General features: G+C 35.5%; 1 protein-coding gene across 5 annotated transcripts in view; it reads right to left on the bottom strand.

Moving 5' to 3' along the window:
• Positions 1 to 11,387: 11,387 nt before the first annotated feature.
• The window catches only part of nup50 (nucleoporin 50), a 35,016-nt gene continuing 30,026 nt past the window's right edge, over positions 11,388 to 16,377 (bottom strand). For 4 of the 5 annotated variants that reach the window (XM_087246079.2, XM_087246080.2, XM_087246078.2 and 1 more), the window contains 3 exons: positions 15,864 to 15,945; positions 15,677 to 15,795; positions 11,649 to 12,538 (listed from right to left, as the gene is read on the bottom strand). In XM_087246079.2, coding sequence (XP_087102205.2) covers positions 12,339 to 12,538; positions 15,677 to 15,795; positions 15,864 to 15,945 — 401 coding nt within the window. In that variant the 3' untranslated portion in view covers positions 11,649 to 12,338. Of the gene's footprint in view, positions 12,539 to 15,676; positions 15,796 to 15,863; positions 15,946 to 16,377 lie in introns of all 5 variants that reach the window. The other variant, NM_201580.2, reaches the window with a different exon arrangement.

Below are 16,377 nucleotides of genomic sequence, written 5' to 3'. Positions count from 1 at the left end.
GGGAGAGTAAGTAGTGAGTATATTTTTGGTGAACTATCCTTTTAAATCCGGAAACATGTTCAGAGTGAGCACAAATGTGTGCAGAAATAAGTACGTGTCTCTTTAACAGACCAAAAACACACCTGCTTAATAGTCTCTACTTGTCTTGAACACATTTGTTTAGTTGGATTAGCTGTGTTTGATTAGGGCTGGGGCAAAACTGCAGAGCTGCGGCCCTCCAGGAATTGAGTTTATGGACAGTTAACCGTAGTCCTAACCTTAACCTACTTAAGCTTAACCAAAAACAAGACCCTTGTGTCTTCATTTACTTGTTCCAAACATGTTTGAGTTTCTTTCTTCTGTCGAACACTAATTAAGATGTATTTAAGAATGCTGGAAACCGGTAACCATTGGCTCCCATTGTATTTTCCTTTCTACAATGGAAGTCAATGGTTACCGTTTTTTTTTTTTTTTTTTTTTTTTAAAACAAATTTTTGTGAGAAACTCAATAGAGAAACTTAGAGAGAGTAAATAGGAAGTATATTTTTGGGGAACTGTCCTTTTAAATCAGGAAACATGTTCTGAATTAGTAGAAATTTCTGAAAAAACAACTAAATTAAGAGTCTCTTTAAATCAGACCAAAAACACCTGATTTGACATTATTTTGCCTGTTTTAGAAGAGAAAACTTGCTTAATCTTTCTGAAATCGAGACACTTTTTAGGTTTATTTTAACATCTTGATAAGATATTCATTAGTATATTCATTAAGAATGTTGGAAACCGGTAACCATTGACTTCCATTGTATTTTCTACAATGGAAGTCAATGGTTACCGGCTTTTAGCTTTCTTTAAAACACCTAATTTTGTGAAAGAAACTCATAGAGGTTTGGAAACACTTGAGGGAGAGTAAGTTTCAGACCTAACCATTCTTAAATGGACAGTTAACCATAGCCCTAACCTTAACCTACTTAACCTTAACCAAAAACAAGACACTTGTGTCGTCATTTATTCATCCTTTACTTTGGTTTTTCCTCTTCTGTCGAACACTCAATAAGATGTTTTGAAGAATGCTGGAAACCGGTCACCATTTGCTCCCATTGTATTTTATTTTCTACAATGGAAGTCAATGGTTACCGTTTTTTTTTCTTTTAAACAAATTTTTGTGAGAAACTCAATAGAGAAACTTGGAGGGAGAGTAAATAGCGAGTATATTTTTGGGGAACTGTCCTTTTAAATCAGGAAACATGTTCAGAATGAGCATAAATATCTGAAAAAACAACTAAATTAAGTAAGAGTCTTTTTAAATCAGACCAAAAACACCTGATTTGACATTATTTTGCCTGTTTTAGAAGAGAAAACCTGCTTAATCTTTCTGAAATCGAGACACTTTGTAGGTTTATTTTAACATCTTGATAAGATATTCATTAGTATATTCATTAAGAATGTTGGAAACCGGTAACCATTGACTTCCATTGTATTTTCTACAATGAAAGTCAATGGTTACCGGTTTTTAGCTTTCTTTAAAACACCTAATTTTGTGAAAGAAACTTATAGAGGTTTGGAAACACTTGAGGGAGAGTAAGTTTGAGACCCAAACATTCTTAAATAGACAGTTAACCATAGCCCTAACCTTAACCTACTTAACCTTGACCAAAAACAAGACACTTGTGTCGTCATTTACTCATCCTTTACTTGTCTCAAATGCTGTTTGAGTTTCTTTCTTCTGTCAAACACTTATTAAGATGTTTTGAAGAATGCTGGAAACCAGTAACCATTGGCTTCCATTGTATTTTCTTTTCTACAATGGAAGTCAATGGTTACCGGTTTTTATTATTTTTTTAAAACAAATTTTTGTGAGAGAAACTCAATAGAGAAACTTGGAGGAAGAGTAAATAGCGAGTATATATTTGGGGAACTGTCCTTTTAAATCAGGAAACATGTTCAGAATTAGTATAAATATCTGAAAAAACAACTAAAATAAGTAAGAGTCTCTTTAAATCAGACCAAAAACACCTGATTTGACATTATTTTGCCTGTTTTAGAAGGGAAAACCTGCTTAATCTTTCTGAAATCGAGACACTTTTTAGGTTTATTTTAATATCTTGATAAGATATTCATTACTATATTCATTAAGAATGGTGGAAACCGGTAACCATTGACTTCCATTGTATTTTCTACAACGAAAGTCAATGGTTACCGGTTTTTAGCTTTCTTTAAAACACCTAATTTTGAGAAAGAAACTTATAGAGGTTTGGAAACACTTGAGGGAGAGTAAGTTTGAGACCTAAACATTCTTAAATGGACAGTTAACCATAGCCCTAACCTTAACCTACTTAACCTTAACCAAAAACAAGACACTTGTGTCGTCATTTACTCATCCTTTACTTTGAGTTTTTCCTCTTCTGTCGAACACTTATTAAGATGTTTTGAAGAATGCTGGAAACCAGTAACCATTGGCTCCCATTGTATTTTCTTTTCTACAATGGAAGTCAATGGTTACCGGTTTTTGTTTTTATCTTTTAAACAAATTTTTGTGGGAGAAACTCAATAGAGAAACTTGGAGGAAGAGTAAATAGCGAGTATATTTTTGGGGAACTGTCCTTTTAAATCAGGAAACATGTTCAGAATGAGTATAAATATCTGAAAAAACAACTAAACTAAGTAAGAGTCTCTTTAAATCAGACCAAAAACACCTGATTTGACATTATTTTGCCTGTTTTAGAAGGGAAAACTTGCTTAATCTTTCTGAAATCGAGACACTTTTTAGGTTTATTTTAATATCTTGATAAGATATTCATTAGTATATTCATTAAGAATGTTGGAAACCGGTAACCATTGACTTCCATTGTATTTTCTACAATGGAAGTCAATGGTTACCGGCTTTTAGCTTTCTTTAAAACGCCTAACTTTGTGAAAGAAACTTATAGAGGTTTGGAAACACTTGAGGGAGAGTAAGTTTGAGACCTAAACATTCTTAAATGGACAGTTAACCATAGCCCTAACCTTAACCTACTTAACCTTAACCAAAAACAAGACACTTGTGTCGTCATTTACTCATCCTTTACTTGTTTCAAATGCTGTTTGAGTTTCTTTCTTCTGTCGAACACTAAATAAGATGTTTTGAAGAATGCTGGAAACCGGTAACCATTTGCTCCCGTTGTATTTTATTTTCTACAATGGAAGTCAATGGTTACCGGTTTTTATTATTTTTTTAAAACAAATTTTTGTGAGAGAAACTCAATAGAGAAACTTGGAGGAAGAGTAAATAGCGAGTATATATTTGGGGAACTGTCCTTTTAAATCAGGAAACATGTTCAGAATTAGTAGAAATTTCTGAAAAAACAACTAAATTAAGTAAGAGTCTTTTTAAATCAGACCAAAAACACCTGATTTGACATTATTTTGCCTGTTTTAGAAGGGAAAACCTGCTTAATCTTTCTGAAATCGAGACACTTTGTAGGTTTATTTTAATATCTTGATAAGATATTCATTACTATATTCATTAAGAATGGTGGAAACCGGTAACCATTGACTTCCATTGTATTTTCTACAACGAAAGTCAATGGTTACCGGCTTTTAGCTTTCTTTAAAACACCTAATTTTGAGAAAGAAACTTATAGAGGTTTGGAAACACTTGAGGGAGAGTAAGTTTGAGACCTAAACATTCTTAAATGGACAGTTAACCATAGCCCTAACCTTAACCTACTTAACCTTAACCAAAAACAAGACACTTGTGTCGTCATTTACTCATCCTTTACTTTGAGTTTTTCCTCTTCTGTCGAACACTTATTAAGATGTTTTGAAGAATGCTGGAAACCAGTAACCATTGGCTCCCATTGTATTTTCTTTTCTACAATGGAAGTCAATGGTTACCGGTTTTTGTTTTTATCTTTTAAACAAATTTTTGTGGGAGAAACTCAATAGAGAAACTTGGAGGAAGAGTAAATAGCGAGTATATATTTGGGGAACTGTCCTTTTAAATCAGGAAACATGTTCAGAATGAGCATAAATATCTGAAAAAACAACTAAATTAAGTAAGAGTCTTTTTAAATCAGACCAAAAACACCTGATTTGACATTATTTTGCCTGTTTTAGAAGGGAAAACTTGCTTAATCTTTCTGAAATCGAGACACTTTTTAGGTTTATTTTAATATCTTGATAAGATATTCATTAGTATATTCATTAAGAATGTTGGAAACCGGTAACCATCGACTTCCATTGTATTTTCTACAATGAAAGTCAATGGTTACCGGTTTTTAGCTTTCTTTAAAACACCTAATTTTGTGAAAGAAACTTATAGAGGTTTGGAAACACTTGAGGGAGAGTAAGTTTGAGACCTAAACATTCTTAAATAGACAGTTAACCATAGCCCTAACCTTAACCTACTTAACCTTAACCAAAAACAAGACACTTGTTTCGTCATTTACTCATCCTTTACTTGTTTCAAATGCTGTTTGAGTTTCTTTCTTCTGTCGAACACTAATTAAGATGTTTTGAAGAATGCTGGAAACCGGTAACCATTGGCTTCCATTGTATTTTCTTTTCTACAATGGAAGTCAATGGTTACCGGTTTTTGTTTTTATCTTTTAAACAAATTTTTGTGGGAGAAACTCAATAGAGAAACTTGGAGGGAGAGTAAATAGCGAGTATATTTTTGGGGAACTGTCCTTTTAAATCAGGAAACATGTTCAGAATGAGCACAAATTTCTGAAAAAACAACTAAATTAAGTAAGAGTCTCTTTAAAACAGACCAAAAACACCTGATTTGACATTATTTTTCCTGTTTTAGAAGGGAAAACTTGCTTAATCTTTCTGAAATCAAGACACTTATTTTAATATCTTGATAAGATATTTGTTACTCGTCTAGAAAATCCTCCCTGATTTAAAGGGTTAGTTCACTCAGAAATTTAAATTCGCTCATTTTCTCACTCGTGCTCAAAACCTGTTTGAATTGATTTCCTCTATCGAGCACTAAATAAGATGTTTTGAGGAATGTTGGGAGCCGGTAACCATTGACTTCTATTGTACTTTCTTTTTGACAATATAAGTCAATGGTTACCGGTTTTAGGCTTGTTTTAAAATGCCTAATTTTGGGAAACACTCGAGGGAGAGTAAATAGTACATATATTTTGGGTGAACTGTGCTTTTAAATCAGGAAAGATGTTCTGAATTGGCACAAATCTGTGTGAAAAAAGTGCGTTTCTCTTTAAAAAAAGACCAAATACACCAGATTTAACATAATTTTGCTTGTTTTTAGGTGGAAAACTTGATTAATCTTTCTGATATCAAGACGCTTGATGTTTTTATTTTAATGTCTTGATGAGATAATCTTATTTGTCTACACAAATCTTGATTTAAAGGGTTAGTTCACTCAGAAATTAGAGACTAGTCCTTAAATACACAGAAATGAATGGCTACACTAAAACTTGCTATATAAGTTGGCGGTTCATTCCGCTGTGGCGACCCCGTATTAATAAAGGGACCAAGAAAATGAATGAATGGCTTCACATCTAAAGACCAGTCTAGATTTGGGCTATTCTTAGACGTCTGTTAGATTTTCACTGGCAGCCCAAGTTCGGCCTTGTTTTAGCCGAGCTGTCTACGTCTGTTAAACGCAACATCGTTTGCTGGGTCCTGTTGATGTTTAGAAATATGCTGGAATCCAGCACTTCTACAGTATTTCCTATGGTAGTCGATGGGTGTCAACATTTTTCAAAACATCTCCTTTTGTGTGAAAGGAACTGATAAAATCACAAGGAGAAAAAAAATGAGGTCATTTGTGTTTTAACTCAGTGGAACATTCCAGATTTACACATTTAACAGCAGCAGATGTTCATTTCCGGCTCAGTCCCTTACTCAATCAGGGGTCGCCACAGCGGAATGAACCGCCAACTTATCCAACACGTTTTAGGCAGCGAATGCCCTTCGGCTCGGAGATTTACAATTAACAGTTGACGTTTAAACAAATATGGACCTTGATAGAGCAAAAAGGAAACGGATACATCGTAAAACTATATAATATTAAAAAGTATAACAGCTAAACTAAATTAAATATAAAAATGATACAATAATAATAATAATAAGTACACATTAAGGGTTTAGATCAGGGGAGTTCAAACCTGCGGGTTTTAGCTCAAACTTGCCTCAACACACCTGTAAGGATGTTTCTAGAAAGCCTAGTAAGAGCTTGATTAGCTAGCCCAGGTGTGTCTGAGCTAAACTTTGCAGGACAACGGCCCTCCAGGAGCGAGTTTGGACATGCCTGGTTTTGATGTTACACATTATCCAAGACTTCCGTGCTGAAAAATCCAGCCTAGGCTGGTTAGCTGGTTTTAGAGGGGTTTTGGCCATTTCCAGGCTGGTTTCCAGCCATTTCCAGTCTGGTCTTAGCTGGAAAATGACCAGCCTGGATTAAGCTGGACATAGCTGGTTCTGGCTGGACACCCAGCCTGGCTAAGCTGGTTTTAGCTGGTCATCTCCCAGCCTGACCAGCTAAGACCAGGCTGGAAATGGCCAAAACCCCTCTAAAACCAGCCAGGTCGACCAGCTAAAACCAGCCTAGGCTTGTTTTAACCTCAGCAGGGTTTACTTGCGTTTCTCTCTCGTCTACAGAAATCTGCCCGTTTTAATTTCACGGCGAACTGTCCCTTTAAGAACCTGTGAACGCGCACTAGACTGAAGACTAAAGCTGCGTCCCAAATGGCACACTATACACTATGCACTCATGCACTATGTACTTATGCACTTACACACTCAACAGGATAGTACATGTATGTAGTGTTGTCCCAAATGGCACACTAATGTTTTTTCACTAAACGGAAATTCAAACCGTTTCCCTGATGACGTTTGACAGTTGCCAAATCAGTGAAATAAACGACCGAATTATCAAATAATACCTATCGTGAGTATTGCCGCATTCACCATCGGGAGGCGCCATAATCACTCTCGTAGGAGAATTTTGCTTTCACTATCCAAAATAAATAAAGTTATCCAACATGTGCGTCCGATAGCTCCACCCCTTCCGCTACGTAAGCAAACCTGCGGTCGTTGAGTGCGTGAAGTGTCCATCATTACACACTTCATTTTAGCGGCTGAATGAGTGCATCATCCGGGTAATTAAAGTGCACTTATTATTTTAAGAGTTTTCAGTGTGAACGCACTACTTACACTATTTATACTACAAAATGGCGTAGAATAGTGCATAAGTATGCGATTTGGGACGCAGCTTAAGCCTCGGCGTGATGAAGCAGAGCAGCACCTGAGCACAGTTCCTGGAAACACTCCGTCCACAAAGACACTTTTGAAGCCACCCAGCAGACGTCGCGTTTTTAATGTCGGGTCGTTTATGAGTGCTTGAGCCCCGCTCGCGTCCTCCGCCGTTGAAATCTCTCTTGCACTAAAGGGCTTATGGAGTTGAACGTGTGAGGCCAACCCAAAGTGTCAGTGTTATTATCTCCTTTGTTTTGTGTGTGTGTGTGTGTGTGTGTGTTAGCTGAATGTAAAACTGATTCGACAGCTTTAATACCCATTTGATATTTCTGAGGCGGTTTTGCCAGCAGCATTTTGAAACTGTTCAGATTGTTTGACGACTGTAGTCTCTCCTCATCTTCGCTTTAGGTTGAGCTCCGTCCTCTGAAGGCTTTTTAAACGACGTGCCGTTTGTTTACGCTTTTCGCGCGCTTTTGTATTCCGTGGTGATTCAGCAGTATCTGTGCATGGTTTCTTATTTATGTTTGTGTATATATAAACGACACACTTTCTGTACATCTTTCTGAAATACACATTATTTAAAAAAAAAAAAAAAAAGCTGTGTTGAAATGAATTACATGAGGTGTTGTGGGATATCCAGTTCAGTTCATCTGCATTTCTATAGCGCTTTTATAATGTAGATTGTGTCAAAGCAGCTGAACATAGATTATCTCTGAAATACCGTAAGTGTTTACACTAACCTGTGCATTATTCACTCACAAGATGGCGCCAGAGTCCAAAACTGCTGACACGTGAATGTGGATATGTTCACTGGCGGACGGCAGATATATACACTAGATGTCGCCTACGCTGTAGTTGTCTATTGGACGGAATGCGTCAATAGCACCGCCATCTTGCTACAGGGTAGCGCTCCTTTGAAATTGATGCGGGACCAAGGTACAGTGGAGGACTGTGGCCATCCAAAGCCAGAGATATACACATATACACATATATCTATGATCGGGAGTTTTCCTGGATGTTCGTATGTAATTTTATTTTTTTAATTACGAAAATTATAATTTTACATCACTTTTCTACATTGATGGATCAGTGACCGCACGGGAATTCCTGACAAAAAGCTTGTGTTTGTGTGTACAGAAATGTACTGTTCACCCTCCCTGTTAAACTTGATCTACTTATGTCCTGAAACACAGCTCCTCTCCTGCTCTCACTTCTCATACTGACGGAGGGAGCGATTCGATTGTGAATGAATCTCTGTTATGAACGACTCTTTCACTAACATTAGCCGACAATAATACAAGTTTCTGGCAGCGCAGCATCTCGTTGTCATATTTCTTTTGCATTGTTTGCTGATTTTATTCAACAAAACTAGCATAAGCCGAGTGTTTAGTGCGAGTTGGAGCTGCTTTGCCGTATGGTGAATGCAGTAAGTGACTGTTATCATCAATAACGTTACCTGATTAGCACAAAAGTTCAGAACATACAAAAACTGAAAGAAACTTAATGTTACCTCTGAAATGTTCTGCCTTTGTGCTTTGTTTTCTTTGTTTGCTCGTTTCTACACCCGTAGACAGCGCTAAAGTCCCGCATCTTCACGTAATAACACTGTCTTGACTAGTGCGGTTGAATGACGTTTGTCCTGGGAGCACTGTACCAATGTGGCGGCGCTATTGACGCATGCTCAGGGTCCCTATGCGATATCTAGTGTATATATCTATGGGCGGACGGTAAGGGTTTTTGGAAGTTCCCGGATGAACACTGTATGGCCTGTAGCCAGCCTGATGAAAGGAGTGGTTGGTTTTTTTTTCCCAAAAAGCGGGCCTTTTTGCAGTCATACGCGTTTTTATTTAACTGTGAGATTTAAATACTGCATTTTAATGACTTATTTTTGCTGGATAAGCTAGTCAGATGCCATCATAACCACACTTTTTTTTTTGATGTATTAAAAATATTTCCTAAAAAATATTTGCTAAAAGACTACATTTTTAAAATACAAATTTATTCCATCATATATCATTAGGAAAAATAGCAATCTGTTAAAGTTTTAAATAAAAAAAAAAAAAGCCTACTGTCATTTATTAGACCAGGGGTTCCCAAACTTTTCAGCCCGCGACCCCAAAAATAATCATATCAGTGGCTCGCGACCCCCATTTTTCATGGTGGTTGTACTGTAAATATGTAAACGTTGCAGACACAACTATAGGCAAATATAAACATGAGCTTATTTACAACACAAAAATGCAACAGTCTATTAGCCATATAAAGTTTTTTAAAGTCATTTATGGATTTAATTACATTTTGCTTTTAAAATTAAAGGCTGATGGCTGATTGTTGTTTTTATGTTGTTGTTTCTTTAATGCAACTATTAACCATATTCTGTCGGTTATGAATAAAATATGGTAATTCTAATAGTTTAATAAAATTTATTTGAGTTTTGGATATCACCAAGCGACCCCTTGTCATTGTCCCGCGACCCCCCAGGGGGTCCCAACCCCCACTTTGAGAACCACTGTATTAGACAACCAAAGAGCTTAAAATGGGTAACGTCTAGATCGGATATGCGGCCGTCCGGAAGTGCGATATGCACGTTAATAAAGCAGCATCTTTTAATGACACTGTATAACAATAATTAATATTTTCACAGTACTGTGAGGGTTGGGGTGGGGTTAGGCGTTAAAAAATAGATTTTATTGGGTAATTTAATAGATAACATAACTAATCCTCGGTACAACTACAGTTTTTACATTACTGTGACGGTTGGGTTTAGGGTTGGGGTGGGGGGTAGACATTAATAAAATACAACAAATGAGAAATTTAATAAATAATAGAAATATTTCTCATTAACTTCTGGCCGCAAACGTATCCGCTCTAGCAACAACCCTTAGAATGACCATGAGGCGACACTCTAGTGTAATTTGGGAAACAGCCACTGGATGGCTTGGCGGCAATTTTGGAATATATAATATAGTAAGTCTGTAAAATAAACTATTAAAAGTGCAGGGGCCTCATGTATGAAGACTTGCGTGGAAATCATACTAAAACATTGCGTACGCACAAAGCTGTAAATGTGCGTACGCAGAAAAAAATTCAGATGTATGAAACACTGCGTACGCCGAATCTCACGCATATTCTTTTGTACATCTGAATGAACGTGAAACTGAGCGCAACATGCACGAGCACAAAACCCCTCCCTGACTCCTCCCCCGTATGAATATGCTAATGACTATGCTAATGGCAAAACCCAACGAAAAAGCAAAGGCAAAAGCAAGCAAGAAGAGAAACTTTGAACAGAATGTGAATTGGAGGTGCTGCTTTCAGAAAAAAGCGGTGTTATTTGCAAGTTTGTCCTCCGGAATTAACAACAAAAGAAAAAATAGAGTGGGAGAGTTTAGCTGATGCGGTTAACACAGTTGGGTCTAAACATCGCACTGAGTGCATTAACAAAAGAAATAGTGTGGCTTATATCTGTAAAATGTTGCAGTGTCCTTAATAGTATCAGCGGCGCAGCTCGTAAAACGAATGGTAACACGTTTTGACATGATCGAGCATGAACAAATCCAGCGTCTAATGAATTCTTTCTTTTTTTCCCGGCTACATATCAGATTTTGCCAACTATTTATCACGAGAAAGACAAGTAGGAATCATTAATGAGTCTGTGCATCATATTTTATTTGCACATCTATTGAATGGAAATGTTTCTGATTCACGCTCAATGTGCGTGCGGTAGATCGCTCAATTACAATGGGAAAACAGGCGACCGCTGCAAATAGCGCTTTAATGTTTAGCTGGTCAAATGTATGGTATGGAAACCTTATATACCTGCTAGATGAACCCGTCTCATACAGCTGCCATTGCAAGGCTCAGACACTTTGTAGAGAGCAATTTAACACAACTGCCTCTAGTAGTCGCCAATGGAAATAAAACAGACACGCACAAAAAATGTGCGTACGCCATTTGGCTTGAAGCTGCGCACATTCCCACGTTCAGTTCATCGTTAGTAAATCCAAACGTGAGCGATTCTGAGCGTGAAACCTGGCGTACACAAAGTTTTTGTGCGTACGCAGCGTTGATACATGAGGCCGCTGGTGATTGTGATGGTAAGTGTTGTATTGTCGTCTTTCAGGTCGTATCTCAGCTTTAATGCGCTTTTTAAATAACTAAATAAACAACAACGCTGCTGCTTGCCATCACGACAGTAATGAGATCCATGTGGTTTTATTTAGGCTACGTCTGTTTCACACATTAACCAAGCGAACAATGTCTTCTTGTCCAAATTATGGCAATGTTGACAGTGAGAACGTCATCCGATGTCCGTTTCAGCGACTGCTAGCGAAACGGGAAAAGGCGGTACACCGCTTCGACGGTATTCAATTCCGCTGTGATAAAGCTCTATGGCAAGACATGTGGGAACCCTGAGGGTAAATCTAAACGGAAGTACATTGGAAATGAAGAGTCGTACGTCAGATTCGTTCGATTTATTCACCAGTAAATGAATGTAAAGTAGATCAACAGCTGCTCAACACTTAAAACACGGCATTCCTCATGGTGTAAGGCGTTAAAAAGGCCACTTACAGGGAGAAACAAAGCTAAAGAAACGAAAGAAAGACCGCCGTTGAACCCGCATTCATCCTCACACCTCGAGTCGCTCAGCGTTCGCCGAACACTCCATCCTTAAAGCCAAAAATAAATACCACCATCCCGAGAGGAGATTTGATCTCGACGTTCTCTCAGTGGAAACCCTGCCATTAAAAAAATCAGCGAGTGGATGTAATACTGACCTCTACAGGAGCGGGAGAAGCCGTACAGAACTTGAAAATCCTACAACAAAAGGAAAAAGCTTCCCGGTAAATCTCCGGCCTCCATCGCAGAACTCCTTCAGTAGCAGCTAAATTAAAACTCAGAGGAATGTTGATGAATCCAGACTCCCGCTCCACTATCAAACCTCACAGTAACTTCACAGTCGGTGAACTCACGGCTTTCCAGAGCAATAACGGGATGCAGAAGAATAACAGTTCTCGATCAGACAGACAGACAGACGGACAGGGGACATGTGCTGCTTCACAGGGGTGTGTATGTGTGGGTCACACACACACACACATATATATGTACTGTATATATACACACACACACACACACACACAGGAGGTGATTTAGGCTTTCTTCTCCTGGAGGACTCGGTGCAGTTGGTCTGCGTCCTCGGCTGTTTTGACGCGGATCAGCACTGGGACGGGCACACTGGGGTTCTTGTCGTCCACGGGAGGGTTTGGCACACACACCACCATCACATTGTTTTTGCCAGTTCGTGAGCAGGGCATGGAGGAGGGCACCATGATGTTCAGCAGGATGTTCCCTGCGCAGAGGGTAAAGCCAAACGCATACACTATTACAAATACACCAGTTTATATAAAAATAAATACATAAATAGATTAATTGACCACAAAAAAAAGGTAATTTCTAAAATGCATAATAATAAAAATATATAATTAGATGAGCTAAAAAAATTATGATAATATTATTAATAAAAATAAATTTTACAATAAACACATTTATTTTATTTAAAACACATCTAAAAAGTACATTTAAAAAAAACTTATTGTACAACAAAAATAAAAACGTATAAAATACTAAAAATAATTGTCTATTTTCTTTTTTTCTCAATTTTTGAACCTCTTCATATTTTGTATATATAATAATAAACATAAGATAATCTGAAATAAAAATTATTTTTAATAATATAATATTAATGAATAAAAAAATGTATTTAAAAAAATTATTTATTTTTAATTTATAATTATTTCTTGCAGGGCAAATATGCATTAAGCCAAATTATATCAGTTCTAATTATTAAATTCAAATAAAAATGATGCAAACACAATATTATACTATTATATAAAATAATTTTAATCAATAAAAATTATTCATAATCTCTAAAACATATAATAATAAAAATAAGAAAATAATAATAATTAGATAAGCTAAAAAATGATAATATTATTAATAAAAAAAAATAATAATTTTACAATAAACATCTATTTTATTTTGAACACTCTTAAAAATATATATATTATTTAAAATTAGTAAAATTTAGTAAAAAGGATTAACTGACTTATCCCACCACAAAAAGTATAAAAAGAAAAAAATTCTAAAATGTAAAGTAAAATAAAATAAGTTAAAATAAAAAAATTATAAAATTGATAAAATTTAATTACATTTAGTTTGTGTGCGCGCATGAAGTGAAACTAAATTAAGTTCAGTAAATTAAATTCAAATAAAAATGACAAATTGTGCTTATGCAAACACACTCTTTAACAAAACACTATTATAGAAAATAAATTTAGTACGTAAAAAATGATAATAATCTCTAAAACATATAATACCAAAAATAAGAAAATAATAATAATCAGATAAGATAAAAAAAGGATATAAATGAAGTACATAAAAAAGCATTAACTGACTTCTTATCACAAAAAAAATGTATAAAATGATAATCTCTAATATGTAAAATAAAAAATAAAAGATAAGCTAAAAAAAAAATAAAATTATTCATAAAATTTATTTAAATGTAATTTTTTTGTGTGTGCATTAAGACAATTTAAGTTCAGTTAATAAATTAAAATAAAAACGACAAATTGTGCTCACGCAAACACACTCTTAACAAAAACACTATTATATAAAATTATTTAGTAAGTAAAAAAAAGAATAACTGACTCATTTCACCACAAAAATATATTTATATTCAGTGTAAGTCAGAATTATCAGCCCCGTTTAATTTTTTCCCCAATTTCTGTTTAACGGAGAGCAGATTTCTTCAGCACATTTCTAATCATAACAGTTTTAATAACTCATCTCTTATAACTGAATTATTTTATCTTTGCCATGATGACAGTAAATAATATTAGACTAGATATTCTTCAAGACACTTCTATACAGCTTAAAGTCACATTTAAAGGCTTAACTAGGTTAATTATGTTAACTAGGCAGGTTAGGGTAATTAGGCAATTTATTGTATAATGATGGTTTGTTCTGTAGACTATCGAAAACAAATATTGCTTAAAGGAGCTAATAATTGTGACCTTAAAATGGTGTTTAAAAATTAAAAACTGCTTTCATTCTAGCCGAAATAAATCAAATAAGACTTTCTCCAGAAGGAAAAATATTATCAGACATACTGTGAACATTTTTTCTTGCTCTATTAAAACTCTGTATATTTATATAATAACAAAATGAATAAAAATAATATGAGCTAAAATAAAATAATTTATCTTAATTAACAGATTCTTTGGCAGGGACAGGGCATATTAAGTTAGCCAAAAGGATCATTTTTAAATAAAAACGACAAATTGTGAGCGCACAAACACACTTTAAAGAACTAAACAAAAAACAAAAACTAAAGTAAATTTAGTAAAATAAAGGATTAAATGAGCTACTCCACCAGGAAAAAAAGACTATAAAAAATTATAAAATAATAAAATAATCTATATAATTATTAATCTATATAATTAGCTATTTTAAATGTATTGTTTTTCTTTGGCAGAGACAGTGTACATTAAGTATTAAGTTAGGCCCCCCCCCCCCCAAAAAAAAAGAATTAACTGATTTAACCCACCACAAAAAAAATAAATAAATAAATAAAAATGTATAAAATATTACAAATAATTTCTAAAATTTATAATAAAATAATTTAAAAAATAAGATGAGCTAGAATAAAGAAAAATACGATAATTATTTTTCCTAATTTATTGATTTATTTGGCGGGGACAGAGTACATTAAGTTAAACCAAATTAAGCCAAAAGGCTAGTTTTCAAATAAACACAACACAAATTGTGTGCGCAAACACTCTTAAAAAGCCACACTATTTTATAAAATAAACGTAGTGAATTAAAAAAATAAATGCCTACCCCATTACAATAACCAAGAAAAAATTTATACAAATTATTTCTAAAATGTCAAATAAAATTATTTAAAAAAAAAATAATAAAGATAATTGAGCTAAGGTAAAATAAGCTGCAATATTTTATTTATTAGTTTACTTGCCAGCGACAGTGTACATTCAGTTAGACTAAATGAATTAATTAAATGAAGCCAAATTTATTAAGTTAGCCAAAAGGCTAGTTTCCAAATAAAAACGATGCGAAAACAACAAACAACAGACACAGCTATCCTGATACATATATCCTATATTTTGACAAAACAAACTAAATACACCAACGTTATGAAAAATAGATCATTTGCTGCTAATAATAATAATAATTAATTTACATATTGACAAAAATAAACTAATAGTTTCCGACACTAGAGGTGGATGCGTTTCAAGAAGTGTCCAACAGGGGGAGACAGATCACTGCGTCTCTTTCTCAGAGCACAACCTTTGACTAAGTAAAAATGGACAATTGCTCTTGATTGTAACTTTATATCTCACAATGAACACAGAAGAACTTTAGTGTGTGTGTGTGTGTGTGTGTGTGTGTGTGTGACAGAGAGACTCACCCAGGTTGGTGTCTGCGCGCACTAGCAGCTGGAGTTTGCTCTCGGTGGTCATCTTCAGATGCAGCGTCCCGACGCCCTTCTCCTTAAACTCGCCGTCTTTCTTGTAGAACAGCTTACACCTGGAAACGTGCAGTAAATATAGCAGACCGGCGAGACTAACGACGTGTTTACAAGGCAAGAGTCTTACTTTTTGGAGTAGAAAGCGTCTTTCTCCTTGATCTCCTTCACCACAGGCACCGGCGGCTCCTCAGAGTCCTCCCCGTTCTCATCTGAAACAAGCGGAAACCCACTTTAGGAGTAAACGCCACCAGTAAAGCTACAAACGTTAGCATTTCTTACGTAGCTTAGCTTGACATCGTATAGTCACAAGCAAAATGAAAAACGTGTACTCAATTAAGGTTAAAATCCGCATGAACTGGAAGCGGCGACCGTTAAGTTTTCCGTATTGTCATGCGTTTCCTAAAGAACGGAATATTAAATGAGGCAAGAGTGGGCGTGGCTTGTTTTCTCTTCTGTTGTAGTAAAGTAGGCGTTTCATTCAGAATGACGGGGAAAGGGGTTCCCTGAGAGTCGTTACAACCTAACAGACTCCTCCTCCACAGCATTTCGGTTTCTTGTCATAGTGACTGACATCTGGAGGGGCGTGGTTAAGTATGTTAGCCACTAGTGTACGAAATTTTCAGATCGCCATATCATCCCCC

Source organism: Danio rerio, chromosome 4 (assembly GCF_052040795.2).
Source record: "Danio rerio strain M-AB ecotype USA chromosome 4, GRCz13ab, whole genome shotgun sequence".
NCBI lineage: Eukaryota > Metazoa > Chordata > Actinopteri > Cypriniformes > Danionidae > Danio > Danio rerio.
Note: the sequence above shows the minus strand (reverse complement) of the source record. Positions and strands in the feature narration are given on the sequence as shown.